At 37.7% G+C, this 16527-nt stretch overlaps 2 protein-coding genes across 4 annotated transcripts in view; one reads left to right on the top strand and one right to left on the bottom strand.

The window, feature by feature from the left end:
* The window catches only part of LOC115221647 (histone deacetylase 6-like), a 74539-nt gene extending 68596 nt beyond the window's left edge, over positions 1–5943 (bottom strand). For 2 of the 3 annotated variants that reach the window (XM_029791849.2, XM_036511031.1), the window contains exon 1: positions 2553–2660. The gene's annotated coding sequence lies outside the window, so the exon portion shown is untranslated. Of the gene's footprint in view, positions 1–2552; positions 2661–5788 lie in introns of those variants that run through there. The other variant, XM_036511030.1, reaches the window with a different exon arrangement.
* LOC115221806 (chromosome transmission fidelity protein 8 homolog) lies at positions 2625–16051 on the top strand. The gene is made up of 3 exons (XM_029792040.2): positions 2625–2733; positions 13910–14027; positions 15403–16051. Exons 1-3 carry the CDS (start codon positions 2711–2713, stop codon positions 15628–15630), a joined length of 369 nt encoding a protein of 122 aa, XP_029647900.1. The 5' UTR covers positions 2625–2710; the 3' UTR covers positions 15631–16051.
* The last annotated feature ends 476 nt before the right edge of the window (positions 16052–16527 follow it).

The following is a 16527-nucleotide window of genomic DNA, read 5'->3' as shown; positions in this document are numbered from 1 at the left end:
GCAGACGAAATACTGCTAAGCATTTCACCCGGAGTGCTAACGTTTCTGCCAGATAACGGCAGATGAAATACCGATTGATCTGCTGCAGATCAATATAATTGACCTTACTTCCCCCACCACCACACACACATACACAAATTATTTGTTCTTATTTCTAACTTAGAAATTATAAAGTGTGCTGCACGTTGTGCTTTTATATTGGGAGGATCTTCTGTTGATTGTTGTGTTGAGACTTTAGTCCGAGTACAGGGTTCATGTTCTTTCAAAAACTACTGCTTTCTCTCTCTCTCACACACACAAACTCTTACATCTCTTACACAAACTCCGTCTCTCTTATACACTAACTTCCTCTCTCTCTTTTACACAAACTTCCCCTCTCTCCTCCCTCTAAAACAAAATCCCCCCTCTCTCTGATTATAGTGTTGTAGACTTCGGTACAATATCTATGATGGTATTCATTCGGTTTGCGAAGGCGGCGAGCTGGCAGAATCGTTAGCACGCCGGGCAAAATTACCATTCCCACCAAAAAAATGATAGAAAGGAAAAGAAAAACTGCTTTTCAAGCTTTTAATTTCTCCCATCTCTACCCATTATTTTGTTTTAAACTTTTTTTAAAGTTTTTTTTCTATAGATTTCATGTTTGAAAAATACCAATTGCTTACAAATTTTTCTACTTTCGATTTGTGATCGTAAACTGAAAGCATGCCTTTACGTTAAAATAAAAGGTCTTAAACAAAATATATTCCTCTATTTTATCGAATCAATAGGGATCAAAGACGAAATCCATCACCGGTGAACAAAGTGAGGCCGGGAAAAATCGACCGAATGTACGCGTTACATAATGTGCGTTTGGAGGGACTGGGCTACCCTAACCTATTTCTTTATTACCCACTAGGGGCTAAACATAGAGGGGACAAGCAAGGACAGACATAGGTATTAAGTCGATTACATCGACCCCAGTGCGTAACTGGTACTTAATTTATCGACCCCGAAAGGATGAAAGGCAAAGTCGACCTCGGCGGAATTTGAACTCACAACGTAACGCAGACGAAATACCGCTAAGCATTTCGCCGCGAAGTTCTTCTCACTGTTGTTGCCTTACCGAGGTATCAGCTGATGCCCGGACCAATTTGAAACTCTTGATGCTGCATTGATGTTTTTTTTCTTGTTTCTTCTCTTTTTTCTTTTCTTTGCCTTTCTTTTGAAAAAACTTATATTATGGAAGAATCATGACTATTGTTTTTTAATGTGGCTTTGTATTATTCATATAGCAAATACGTACGTGCTCTATATGTAATAAAATTAACTTTATGCCTTTTTTTTAATGTGTTACTGGCATGTTATTGAAAGTCAAAAACAAAGTGAAGTAGAGTCAAACAAATATTGAACCAGATATTGCAAAGAAAGCATCTAGTCCGTTAGTTTTAATCATAATTATCGACAGGAAAACAAATGCTAAATTAAAATAATTAAATATCTAATATATATTATTGTGAATGCTTAGTCAGCTGTGACATCGCTTCAATGTGTTACCATGTGCTTCTGTGGAAAATCAATATTTACACTAAGTTTGAATATGTTCGATCACCTGGATTCGAACCAGGAAAAGGTGCTCCAGCTTGGCTGCAGTCAAATGACTGAAACAAGTATAAGAATATACATGCGGCAGTGCCACAGAGAATAAGAAAGTTATTGTTTTACTTCGATTAATTAAGAAATAAAGTTCCGAGTTCGAACCCAGCTTTGTACATAACCAGAAACAAGACATTCGATGACAAAGATCAAATTAAATGTAGATTTAAATATCGATCTCTAATATTGGCATAATACAAACAAAAAAATTATGGGAGGGGAGGGTTTAATTGATTAAATCGATTTCAGTTCTTGACTTGAATTTTACTTTATCGACCCTGGAAGGCCGAAAGGAAAAGTTAACCTCGGCGAGATTTGAACTAAGAATGTAAAAAGAGTATCTAACTAATGCAAAATATACCGGCTGATCTTTACCGATCTTACCACCTCACTGTTCTGGTAGTAATTTCTTTATTACGATTATACAATCGTTTACATAGAATTACAAATACATAACATACATGCAAAACAAATAATTAAGAGGTTCGATTTAAAAATTTTTCCATAACATTTGGATTAAAAAATTCGTCTATAAATTATCCTTTACGTGACCAATAGAATCTTATCACAGTTCATAACCTTTTGATCTTACCGAAGTTTCAAACCCCGGCAATTTATAAGGCCCCGCAGCTTTTGTTTCCTCTCCTCCCTCCATAGTTAAGCTGGGTTTCTGACACCCACCTTTTTTTCCACTTCCTTCCATCTTTTCTCATACACACCCCGTGGTAAGTTCCTCTTTTCCAGCCCCATTTTGCTCTTCAGATGATATCTGAAGTAAGTGAGCAAGCCGGGGCCCGAGACAAAGGATCCTATCGCGATCACTGTTCTGGTAGTGTAAATGATCAATAGTTTTTTTCTTTTAAATATTCTCCGTGGAGAAGATAAACAGTTCGTAAAACAAACCATTTACTACGACTTACCTTCAATGTTTGTCAATGAACTTGATAGGGTCACCACGTGACAATATCCACGTGACAATAAACAACCAATCGGCGTATGTTGCTTCAACACCCGCCTTAATTAAATGTGTGTCTGTGATTGATCTCCCGCAATTTTAGGCTGAAAAAAGAAGAAGAAGATGGTCCAAATATGTATAAAAATGTAAGTATTTTAAACTCAAACATTGTAAATTAATACATATTCTTTATTTGCCTGTTATATTATATTTCACTGGTTTCTTGTTTGTAGTCTAAGTGACAAAACTTGTTGAGGCCCATTCATAGCATTGCCTTGGATTATATTTGGCTTACGTGTTCATCCATTATTTTAAAAAGATTAAAACAATAGCGTAATATAATGGATATTTGGCTGTTATTTCTACGAGTGAAGTAGGTATGTATGTAGATTGGCAGAAGTGTCGGAGCGTCAGTCAAAATATCTCCAAAATAGCTCCAGCTGTTTTCGTTCATCCCGTCTCGGGCCGATAAAGTCAACTGGCAATTAAATTATGGGTCGATATCGTCTACTAATACTCTGCTCGCTCTCCTAAAAGTGTCGAGGCGATCTTAGACATTGATACTTTGTGAAACAAACACGGCGACAGGAACAAACATGTTTTGATAGTTTGTTATTGTTTAACAATAGTCTAGCCCTAATTCAATAAACCTGTGGCCCAAAGCAATTTAGCTACGCAGATCTCACCTGCCCTTCATCCATCTCAACCTTTAATGCGTTTAGGATTCATTTGATGGCTATATGGTTTCTATTTCTAGCAAATCGAACGATTTCATTTTCCCAAGGGGCCGTCGTTGGTTTCAAAAGCACAAAGGGCCGTCAATGGTTTCAAAAGCAATTAGTTAACAAACAAAGCTGGTTGATAAATATTTGAATATTCATAAATCTGTAATTGTTCTACCGATGAAGAAGTAGAAACGTCCAATATAATTAAGAACGTGACATAGAGCTAGGCATTTCGTAAAATATTCTAAATATGCCATTACAGTAGTTGGTAATCTTTCGGTAAAAGTCTATGACGTCATGAGTGAGTTTGTGACATTGTCTTTCATCCGTTCAACAAATCTGAATAAACACACACTCATTTGACGAAAGTAACAAGTCGAAGGAAACAGTAATTTATTATACACTATTTAGGTACTACTTGAGAACAGTGGTCCCGGTGCGCGCACTCGCTAGTCATGACTAGTCGATCCTTACTTTGTGTTTTATTTACTTTGCTAGGTAGTCGTTGTAGGATCGACTAGTCATGACTAGCTAGCGCGAGTGCGCGCACCGGGACCACTGTTCTCAAGTAGTACCCACTATTTAATATCCCTGATTATTAATTGTTTACCATTCTTCTAATTATAACTAGAATACTTGATGGGAATAATACTAAATTTTTGTGGTATCGATGGTGCAGGAGTGTGAGGAAAGAGTCAGTCAGGACACCATATGATTAACCTCCAAGTGCGCCAGTCCATCGTTTACATAGCAGCTGATGAGGGCTTGCCTTTCTTCTTCGTGATCTTCGGAACGAATAAGTGCCCTCGGCAGCGTTTGAGGTTGTATTCAATTAAGTTGATTCGCTAATTAAACTCGCTTAGCTATAGTAATAGCTCATAAGTAATTACCACGTAATTGGAGATTTTTAAAGTTTTATGAAAAAAATCCATGACTTAAAAATTATGGAAAGTTGCTCTGTCACTTCAAATATCCCCAAAAATGAAACCAGGAATCTGTATATGGTCGCTCGATCTGCGAGAAAAAACAGCTAAATCTCCTTCAAACTTACCCATTTGATTCCTATTGTACTTGGGTAAACCCTCATCTTTTAAAATCCTTATTTTTATAATTAAATATTATTAGGAATTGTAAAAAAAATTTGTTAATATATTTTGTGTATTTATTGCGCGTAAATTTCAACAACAAAATTTTATATGGACCCTGGTTCAGAACCACTATCCAACGTCTTTTAGAAGTGGGAAGAACACATTGCATAATGTAATGCTAGATATATATTTCTTTACTACCCACAAGGGGCTAAACATAGAGGGGACAAACAAGGACAGGCAAACGGATTAAGTCGATTACATCGACTCCAGTGCGTAACTAGTACTTAATCTATCGACCCCGAAAGGATGAAAGGCAAAGTCGACCTTGGCGAAATTTGAACTCAGAACGACGGGCGAAATACCTATTTCTTTACTACCTACAAGGAGCTAAACACAGAGAGGGCAAACAAGGACAGACGAACGGATTGATTAAGTCGATTATATCGACTCCAGTGCGTAACTGGTACTTGTTTAATCGACCCTAAAAGGATGAAAGGCAAACTCGACCTCGGCTGAATTTGAACTCAGAACACAGCGGCGGACGAAATACCACAAAGCATTTCGCCCGACGTGCTAACGTTTCTGCCAGCTCGCCGCCTTGCATAATGTAATGATAGATATATAAGTCTGGATGATATATAAAAAAAAAAATGGAAGAATAATAGCAACATTTTCCATTGTAAGTGTGCGGGATCAATTCTGACACACGGTTGAACAACTTTTTGTATTACATTTCTATCAATGTAAACTGTGTGAGAAAAAAAAAACAATAACAATAGCGACGTTATTTTAATTATTAGTTTAAATATAACGTTAATTAAGTAAATTATATATATAGAGAGAGAACATATAGTCCAAGGATGTGTAAAAACGGAATATAGAATTATTTTTAACCACATGACTTCCGTAAGGTTACGCTCGTTCCACACCTTTCTTCATGTGTGAAGAAATCCAAGCGAATCATTTATCATTTGGATTTTCAATTACAGGGACATTTTATGTTACACTGCTTTGTAATTGATCGCTGCATTGACTGCGCCGAGTCCGTGTGTGTATGTGTATATATATATATATATGATGTGTGTGTGTGTGTGCTAGTTGAGAGAGAGGGCACTTGTTTTAATATTTGTTCTTTAAATCTCAAATACTGACAGACTGAGGGATTTTTTTCTATCATTAGTGTACCTCGTGGTATTTAGTTGTGGCTGTTTACATTCCGGGTTCGAATCCCGCCCAGGTAAACTCTGCCTTTCATCTTTTCGGGGTTAATTAAACAAGGCAGCAGTCAAGTACGGCAAATCGATTTACATGAAAATGCATCTTATTATTATGTAAGTGAATGGAATTGCGATCGACAACTATGACTTAATAATTTTGTTATTTACCTTCCAAGTTCTTCCCGTGACTGGATACTATCTGCTGTTTTAGACTTTATGACGATAAAATCAAATATAAGTCTGTCTGTGTCTCTCCACCTCCAGATGTTGCTTGCTTGCTTCTGTTCCTCTAAAATTAGTTCAAATGGTCTACCTCCACCGCCACTGCCCTACTTTAATAACTAAAAATTCAATTGTCTCGATTACAAGCGCTGCACAGATGCAAGCCGTCATTGTGGCCTTTCGTCGCTGGCGAAGATGATAGTCTCAGCGCCTTGATGCCGTAGAATTTTTTCTACACTGCCAAGTTGTGACATAATGAGTTTTTGGGGTGTCTAAAGTTTGCAGCACTTTTCTTTCATTCATTATTTGGATCTTTTCGGTTTGAACGGCAGTTTTTAACATAATTTCTAGTTAACTAAACACTTTTAAACTTCATATACTGGTAGAATGTGTTTATAAAACATAATTTTCTCTTGGCTTTTTTGAGAAAATTCTATAGTTTGTAAGATATTTGTTGTTTTTTTTCTTCAATTTCTTCAATTTCAACCAATCAATGACGTCTATTGAGGTAAAAAGCATTCTGTGCCGTATGAATATGTACCTCGTGTAAGAAACAGATTGGGTTTATTTACATTTGTGAAGAAAAAAAATATACCCTTCCCCTAACCCTAAAACAGATTGAAATGCAATAGATCGATACTAGGGTCATAATTATGGGTAAAAATTTCATATGACACCGCTAGAAAAAACTGCCATTCAAACCGAAAAGATCCCATTATTTTTCTCCAAAATATTCCGTTCTTTCTTTTTCAAAAACGTTCGGTTCCCCGATGAAGTGATTGTCTCCACCCTTAAAAGGTCTGTCACCAGTTCTTCCCAGTTTGTCCTGGCGATGTTGCAGGACTTCAACTAATCCTTATTTCTTTCTTTCGTCCTTTTTTTTTTTTTTATCATTTTCCTTCTTTCGGTTTAGAATACAAGAATTGTTTTCGAGGCAGGTTAACAAGTCAACATGGTCACTCATCTGCCTGCGATTACTTTTGATAACATTTTCTTGCTTCGTCATCATCATCATCATCAATTTTCCCATGGCCAGACATGTTCTTCAACTAAAACTGGAATCGATGTCTCTTGCATGAGGGCGATGCTCATTTACAACCATTGCATGATGTCAAAACAAAGAGACACACACACACCTGTGTGTGTGTGGCCTGGTGGTTAGGGTGTTGCGCTTACAATTGCCAGATAGTTCAATTCTCAGACTGAGCAACACATTGTGCTCTTCAGCAAAACACTTCATATCCTGTTGCTCCAGTCCGCATAGCTGTAAATGAGTAACTCTGTGGTGGACTACTTTCTGATCAAGGAGAATGTTGGACTGCATGGCGTAGCCAGTGGGGTGGCATCAAAACGGGTTTCAGAGGCCCACAGCTTTTTAATATTCTCCCAAAGAACCTGAGAGACCTACACAAAGTGAATGTAGGCGTTTTCAAATCAAAACTGGATCTCTTCCTGTCGAGAGTCCCAGATGAACCTACCTCACAGCAGGAGGTGAGAATGAAGGTATAGACATCAAACTTCCTTATTCACCAAATACCACATATTAGAGAAGGCTCTCAATAATAACAGTGTAGCAAAATGGTGGTGCCCCAGCATGGCCACAGCTTTGACCTGAGACTAATAAAAAAAAAATATGGGTGATTAATTTGCAATGTTACAACCTAAATATATACGCTGCTGAGAATTTTGTCTAGCGTGCTAACAATTTCGCCAGTTCACCTCTCTCTTTTCTCTCTTTCTCTTTTACTTGTTTCAGTCATTTGACTGCAGCCATGCTGGAACACCACCTTTTTAATCGAGCAACTCGACCCCTGGACTTATTCTTTTGTTAGGAAGGGCATCCAGCTGTAGAAACACTGCCAGATCTGACTGACCTGGTGCAGCCTTCGGGCTCCCCAGACCCCAGTTGAACCGTCCAACCCATGCTAGCATGGAAAGCGGACGTTAAACGATGATGATGATAAGCCTAGCACTTATTCTATCGGCCTCTTTTGCCAAACTGCTAAGTAACGGGGACATAAACACACTAGCATTGGTTGTCAAGCAATGCTAGGGGGACAAACACAGACACACAAACACACACACGCATATATATATATATATGACAAGCTTCTTTCAGTTTCCGTCTACCAAATCCACTCACAAGGCTTTGGTCGGCCCAAGGCCATAGTAGAAGACACTTGCCCAAGGTGCAACACAGTGGGACTGAACCCACAGCCACTCCTGCGCCCATAGAAATATTGGTTTCAAATTTTAGCCCAAGGCCAGCTTAATTAGTTATTTCAATAAACTCTTTGTTATTTTCATAATTTAATTTAAACGAAGGCAATGTACTTCAACAGAAAATATTTGAAAGAGTGCAACAGAGTAACAAAAGAATAAAAAAATGATTCAATGAATATATTTAAATATATTAGCCAAGTAAGTATTAACAATCTTGATAAAGTTAGCTAAGGAATTCCAATTAATATTACACTGTTATCATTCTCTCTGAGGACAACCATTTTAGTGCAATGGTGAAACAGGTAAGATTTTATCATTCTTGAGGTGAGAGAAAGAGAGGGGGTACCAGGTGATGGTGTTGTAAAAGTATGTACAAAATAGGTTTAACCTTTTAGCATTCAGAATTACTCTGACAGCTGTAATGCTTATTTCTTCACATTGTTTTGAATTAATCATCAGTGGCTGTGTGGTAAGTTGCTTGCTTACCAACCACATAGTTCCGGGTTCAGTCCCACTGCATGGCACCTTAGGCAAGTGTCTTCTTCTACGGCCTCAGGCCAACCAAAGCCTTGTGAGTGGATTTGGTAAATGGAAACTGGAAGAAGCCCATCAAGAGTGGTTGTGTGGTAAGTAGCTTGCTTACCAACCACATGGTTCTGGGTTCAGTCACACTGTGTGGCACCTTGGGCAAGTGTCTTCTATCGCCTCGGGCCGAATAAAGCCTTGTGAATGGATTTGGTAGGCAGAAACCGAAGGAAGCCCGTCATATATATGTATGTATAAGTGTGTATATGTTTGTGTGTGTGTGTTTGTCCCCTAACATCGCTTGACAACCGATGCTGGTGTGTCTACGTCCCCATAACTTAACAGTTCGGCAAAAGAGACCGATAGAATAAGTACTGGGCTTACAAAGAATAAGTCCTGGGGTCGATGTGCTTGACTAAAGGCGGTGCTCCAGCATGGCCGCAGCCAAATGACTGAAACAAGTAAAAGAGTATATGTATGTATATGTTTGTGTGTCTGCATTTGTTACCCCACTATTACCTGACAACCAATGTTTGTGTGTTTACATCCCCGTAACTTAGCGGTTCAGTAAAAGAGACCAATAGAATAAGTACTAAGCTTACAAAGAATAAGTCCTGGGGTCAATTTGTTCCACTAAAGGCAGTGCTCCAGCATGGCCACAGTCACATGACTGAAACAAATAAAAGAATAAAAGAATGTTATCTCACAGCTTCAAGATTTTCATGACGTGATTGTTTATTTTGACAGCGGCATTGCAGGGTAGGTGTGAGAGGTTGAATTTAGCCAGATTGGACATTGAGCAGGTTGAACATCTGAGCTGGACATGGTTGATTTAAATACTAAAGGGTTGATGTGATGGCAGCTGGTATAGAGTGTTGGCTGTGTGGTAAGAGGTTTGTTTCCCAGCCACACGGTTCTGAGTTCAATCCCTGGTACTTTGGCAAGTAGCTTCTACTATAACCACAGACCAGCCAAAGCCTTATGAGTGGATTTGGTAAATGGAAACTGAGAGAAGCTCGTTGTGTGTGTAGGTTTGGTGGTGCAAACAGGAAAAATAAAACTCAAAACAGGAGTGTATATTATGAGTTTATATATGGGTATATACACACACACACACACATAGTGCTTCGAAGTTTGTTAAGTGCTACTGTACGAAACTCTTGACCCCTGAGTCACTTTCGTTAAATATTAATCAATAAATGTATGTAGATAGATGTACACACACATAAATACATGTGAGTACATAGGTACTAAACAAGGTGAAGAAGAGCTACTTGAATAACAAAAGTAGATTAAGACACTATTATTTTTTTCAGCTTCAATAAAATAGTGTATGTATGTATGTATATATATATATATATATATATATATATATATATATACAAGATCAGAAAATGGAGAAATACATGTAAATCAAATATCAATTACCAGATAATACTCAATCACATACTTTATTAAACCACCACATAAGAGACTGTAGGGTTAAACGTAAAAAAGCAGAACAAATCAGTGTACATAAAGGAATGTACATAAATCTATATATGTATGTTTATATGTGTGTGTATGCATATATGTATATGAGTGTGTGCATATATGTATGTGTGTGTGCATATATGAATGTGTGTATGCATATATGTATATGTGTGTGTATGCATATATGTATATGTGTGTGTATACATATATATGTATGTATATGTGTGTATATATGTATATGTGTATATGTATATATATATATATATATATATATATATATGAGTGTGTTTGTATAGATAGATAAGTTAGATAGATAGATAGATAGAGCGTGTGTGTGTATGTGCGTGCGCGCATGTATTACGCAAATGAAACTGTGAATGTAATTTATCTCTGAGGTATATTTTGTGTCTCCAGAACCTGTTTTTGGTGCAGAAATAGAATATATGATATTATCTAACCTTTATAGGTCAATGACATTGTACCGTCACAGTCTAATATAGGTCAACAGCTATACCACTCTTACACTTATACCCATACAGAAATTGTCTTTTATTTTATCTATTTACTAGCAGTACTGCCCGGCGTTGCTCAGGTTTGTTTCGACCCTTTAGAATTGGAATTTTTGAAAAGTAAAAATTTTGCTTTATGTAGCTTGTTATTCTCTTTAAGTGTACATTTTTCTGGTTGAAATACACTGAAAAATGGCGACACAGCAGTAAAAAAAATCGTAAAAAATAGGGATTTTCATAGAAAAAAGCGCCTTTTTGATGTAAATAATTTGGTGTTAACATGGTCCGATTTGAATTTTTCTTGTATGGAATGAATAGCAAGCCTTCTTCTATCATACTTTCAATTTTGGTCAACTTGTGCCGCAGGGTGTCGGAGGAGATAGTGTTAGTTGAAGGCTACCAAACCTGCCACACACAGACAACTTCAGCTTTATATATAGAGAGATTTATTTTACTCTAGATACAAAGCCTGAGGTTTTTTGCTGGGGTGTGGTCTAGTCAATTACATCAACTCCGGTGCTCAACGGGTACTTCTTTTACTGACTGTGAAGGGATGGAAAGGAAAGGCATCCTTGGCAGAACTTGGAACAAAAAGCTAGAAGAAATGCTGCTGAGTATTTTGTCCAGCATGCTAACAATTCTGCCAGTTCACCTGTATAGAAATATTGGTTTCAAATTTTAGCACAAGGCCAGCTATTTAGGGGGAGGGCAAGTTGATTACATGAACCCTAGTGCTCAAATTGTACTTATTTTATCAAGGATGAAAGGCAAAGTTGACCTCGGAGGAATTTGAACTTAGAACTTTTCAGTCACACAAAATTCTGCTAAGCATTTTTTGTATAGAATTGTATAAGTACAGAATTGGCTGTGTTGTTAAGAAATTTGTATTCTATAGGCATAGGAGTGACTGTGTGGTAAGTAGCTTGCTTACGAACCACATGGTGAGTGGATTTGGTAGGCAGAAACTGAAAGAAGCCTGTCGTATATGTGTATGTATATATATATATATATGTGTGTGTGTGTGTGTGTGTGTGTGTGTGTGTGTATATGTTTGTGTGTGTGTGTGTGTGTGTATGTTTGTGTGTCTGTGTTTGTGCCCCCAACATCGTTTGAGAACCGATGGTGGTGTGTTTACGTCCCTGTAATTTAGCGGTTCGGCAAAAGAGACTGATAGAATAAGTACTAGGCTTACAAAGAATAAGACCTGGGGTTGATTTGCTCGACTAAAGGCAGTGCTCCAGCATGGCCAACCGATATATACATATATATATATATATATATATGACTGGCTTCTTTCAGTTTCATTCTACCAAATCCACTCACAAGGCTTTGGTCAGCCTGAGGCTATAGTGGAAGACACTTGCCCAAGATGCTACGCAGTGGGACTCAACCTGGAACCATGTGGTTGGTAAGCAAGCTACATACATACTGATGGTTCTTGACTGTTTTTTTTTTACTTGTGGACCCCTTTGATTCCTATTTTACTCAGATGGACCCTCATGGCCATTTGATGTTTAAAAAACCCTACTATATTTTTATAATTAAATACAGTAATACCTCACTTTACGAGAACCCGGGTTTATGAGTTTTATTTTTCAAGCACATGATCCAAATTTTGAACCAGGTGCAGAAGTTTTTAACTATCATAACAAATGCTTCTGTGTGTTACCAAGAAATTTATAGAGAGCAAAAAAAGCTTCTTCTAAGCAAACAACTCTAGACTTGTCTTTTTAAGAAGAAATCTACAAGTCTGTCTACAAATGCTTGTGAATCGGTGACTGCATCTACAAGTGATAGTGTGTGCGAGTCTAATGTGAGTGAAAGCGATTCAGAAAACGATTATAATAATATTTATTATAAATGATCTTGACATTCTTTTCACTTTACATAAAATATTCTTTACATTTTACTGTTGTTTTATTGCCATATATTTACAAGTATCAAATTTTATAGATATAATATTTTTCTATGCACAATTGCTACTAATGGAAATATTTTTCTGGGAATGATTGCTGCTATCGGAAATTATGCTCTGCTTTAAGAGTTTTCGCTTTATGAGTGATCTCTGGAAATAAATTAACTTATATATCAAAGCATTACCATATTAGGAATCGTAAAAAAAAAAAAATTATATTTTATGTATTATAGCAATATAACCAGTTTATTGCAGATAGATTTTAACAACAGAACCCCTGTGAACTGGACAATATGGTAATTGTCACACCATATAATTGGTTTTAATTAACAGTCTAATGTCTCTCATGCTGAATTTTATATTGCCGAGACAGAATTTTCACTGTAAAACTTGGTTCAGCAGCACCAGGCTAATAGTTAATGACCCAGGGTGCTGGTAGCAGATGGAGCTGTCATTCCTACTTGACATTTTTGATTTCCATTTCCATATATCCTACATATCTGCTGTGTTCACATTTAAGTTGTAATGTAAATAGATATGTTTGCTATGGCCCAGTTCACTTAGCTGTTCCACTTAATTTGTTGCTCTCGTACCACTTTCGCACAGGTGGGCAAGGATTCTGGATTATTTCTCCTGTTTTTTCTCTTAATTTTTGAGATCAGTTGGTTTCATTTTTAGTATTCTCGTTTGTGAGAGCAGTCGAGTTTATTTCAGATATTCCTATTTTAAAAATCATCTCTGGCTAATCGTTGAGAGGATATTGGTGTTGCCTTGGCAGAGGTTTGTGCTCTCTGAGTGCTCTTGTTGTTATTATTATTATTAGTGAAAATTCATTAATATGTAATTATTAATTTCTTACACTATCTCTTTTTCTCTTTTTACTTGTTTCAGTCATTTGACTGCGGCCATGCTGGGGCACTGCCTTTAGTCGAGCAAATCGACCCCGGGACTTTGTAAGCCCAGTATTTATCCTATCGGTCTCTTTTGCCGAACCGCTAAGTGACGGGGACGTAAACACACCAGCATCGGTTGTCAAGCAATGCTAGGTAGACAAACACAAACGCACACACACACACACACACATATATATATATATACATATATATATATATATACATATATATATATATATACATATATACGACAGGCTTCTTTCAGTTTCCGTCTACCAAATCCACTCACAAGGCATTGGTCGGCCCGGGGCTATAGCAGAAGACACTTGCCCAAGATGCCACGTAGTGAGACTGAACCCGGAACCATGTGGTTGGTTAGCAAGCTACTTACCACACAGCCACTCCTGCGCCTATGCTAATTATTGCCTTAACTTCCCTTCCACCCGCACCTTTTTCTAATTTATCGATTTCAAAATAACAACTTTTATGTTTTTATAATTTTTTTTTTTTTTTTTTCAATTTGCTACAGGTCATTGGGTCAATCCTGTCCTGAGTGGACAATCATAGAACTCCAAGGAGATCTTGAAATGCGATACCCTGTGCCATTAGAGGGTAAATTTATTGGAGATTTACATTTCACAACTAAAGTAAGAGCTTTCATTCATTTTATATCATCATCATCATTATTACCATCATCCTCCTCATCTTCATCATTTAAGATCCATTTTCCATGCTGGCATGAGTTGGATGGTTTGACAAGACCTGGCACTAGGCCCTAATTGTCTTGTTTTGGCATGGTTTCTAAAGCCGGATGTCCTTCCTGATGCCAACAACCTGAACGTACCGGGTGCTTTGATATGCCACCGGCATGGGTACTAGCTACATGACATTAGTATCTACCACACCGGCGGCGAGCTGGCAGAGACTTTAGCACGCCAGGCGAAATGCTTAGCGGTATTTCGTCTGCGTTACGTTCTGAGTTCAAATTCCGCCAAGGTCAACTTTGCCTTTCATCCTTTCAGGGTCGATAAATTAAGTACCAGTTACGCACTGGGGTCGATGTAATCGACTTAATCCGTCTGTCTGTCCTTGTTTGTCCCCTCTGTGTTTAGCCCCTTGTGGGTAATAAAGAAATAAGTATCTACCACACCAATTTCACGTCGCCTGATGGGTCCTTTCCTCAAGCACGACATATTGCCGAGGGTCTTCGTTATTTGTCATAGCCTCCATGAGGCCCAACTCTTGAGAGGTGCTTTTTACATGCCACTGGCATGGACAATCTTGGTTCCACTAACTCACTCAGCTGAGAGGTCCTGCCCCATGCTCCAGTGTCTGCTTTGGCATGATTTCTACAGATGGATGTTCTCCCTAATATCAACAATTGTACAGTGTGTACTGGGTGCTTTTTTTTCACGCCAGCAGCTCAGGTGATGTCACCCTGCAATTTTAACACTTTCATTACTGTATTTATTTTGAGATGTTCTGTGTTTCTTTCAATTACTTTAAATATAACAAAGAATTTAGTAAAATAACTTAGTGATCATTCAGCTAGTGTTAGGAACATAAATTGTGACTAAGGTTTGGTAGAAGATTTTAATTCAACACATGAAAACAAGACATTTGTACTACAGAGCCAGAGCCGGTTTCAGCCGGGTTGGTAACGAAAGGGTTAAAACTGTGAATCTCATGAGAGCAACTTTATGCTGGGAGGTGATAAATATAGGTAGGGGTCAAGCATGAGAAAGGGTTTCTTGCTGAAGAGGAGCCAAAGGACTAGTCTCATTTTGTAAGAAAGACTGTGATTGGATGGAGCTGGAAAACAATAGAAATAGGTTAGAAAATTGTGTAAGAATGAATGGGGCCCAGGACTGAGCAGGGGATGTCTGGTGGTGCAAAACGGCAGAAATAGTGATGGTGACAGATGGTGATACAGTAAACAGGAGAATGAAAGAGGGGAAGGGAAAGAGAGAGAGATGACATCTCAATAATCAATTACTAAATAGATTTGATCTCTGTTTTCAGGAACAACCTGTTCTTATCATTGGCCACCATATCCTCTACGGAAAAAAGATGCAACTTGAGAAACCTTTTGCTGTTTTGACTCGGCGCCATCTTGAAACAAGTGAAGAGACGGATGATGACTCAGCAAAGAGAGCAACCGAATATGGAGTGGAGGCCCTCATAAAAACAAAATTGCTGTTCAAAACACGACCAAAGCCAATTCTTGCGCACGTTCCAAAGAAAGTCTGATATTTTATGTTTGTAATTATTATTGAAACGTGGAAAATTTTATTATGAAATACCAAAGACCATTTCTCTATCTCCCCAAAGTCTCTGTGGTCTGTATTTTGGTATAGCCAGCTGCAAATCATTGCACTTCTCTGAGAAGCAGCATAATATTCCAAAACCATTTTCAAAATGAAGGGCAAAGAAGAAGTGAGGTTGTCTATTGTCTTGTTTACAAGACCTACATTCTTTGCAAGGAACTCTAGTGTTTTCTTTCTAAAACATATTGAACTTACTATTGTATAAAGACCATTTATTGCAGTTGATATTCTTTAAAACAGTTCTGTCTCCATAGTATGGAAAGTGGCAAAAATCCCTTGTTTATCTAAAACTTATATTTCACAAATTTTTCAACTTCTCCCAAAATTCTGCCCTAAAACTGGTTGTTTTTATCTTCAGACGATGGATATAAACTTATATTACATCACTGCTGATCTCATTAGCATTACTGTATGTTTTTTTATATTTTTTACTCTTTTACTTGTTTCAGTCATTTGACTGCAGCCATGCTGGAGCACCACCTTTAGTCGAGCAAATCGACCCCGGGACTTATTCTTTGTAAGCCTTGTACTTATTCTATCAGTCTCTTTTGCCAATCCGCTAAGTTACGGGGACGTAAACACACCAGCATCGGTTGTCGAGCGATGTTTAGGAGACAAACACAGACACACAAACATATACATACACATACATATATATATATATATATACATATATACAACAGGCTTCTTTCAGTTTCCGTCTACCAAATCCACTCACAAGGCTTTGGTCGGTCCAATGCTATAGTAGAAGACACTTGCCCAAGGTAGGACTGAACCCGGAACCATGTGGTTGGTAAGCAAGCTACTTACCACACAGCCA

Source organism: Octopus sinensis, linkage group LG18 (assembly GCF_006345805.1).
Source record: "Octopus sinensis linkage group LG18, ASM634580v1, whole genome shotgun sequence".
Lineage (NCBI taxonomy): Eukaryota > Metazoa > Mollusca > Cephalopoda > Octopoda > Octopodidae > Octopus > Octopus sinensis.
This window is presented reverse-complemented; position numbering and strand designations above follow the sequence as displayed.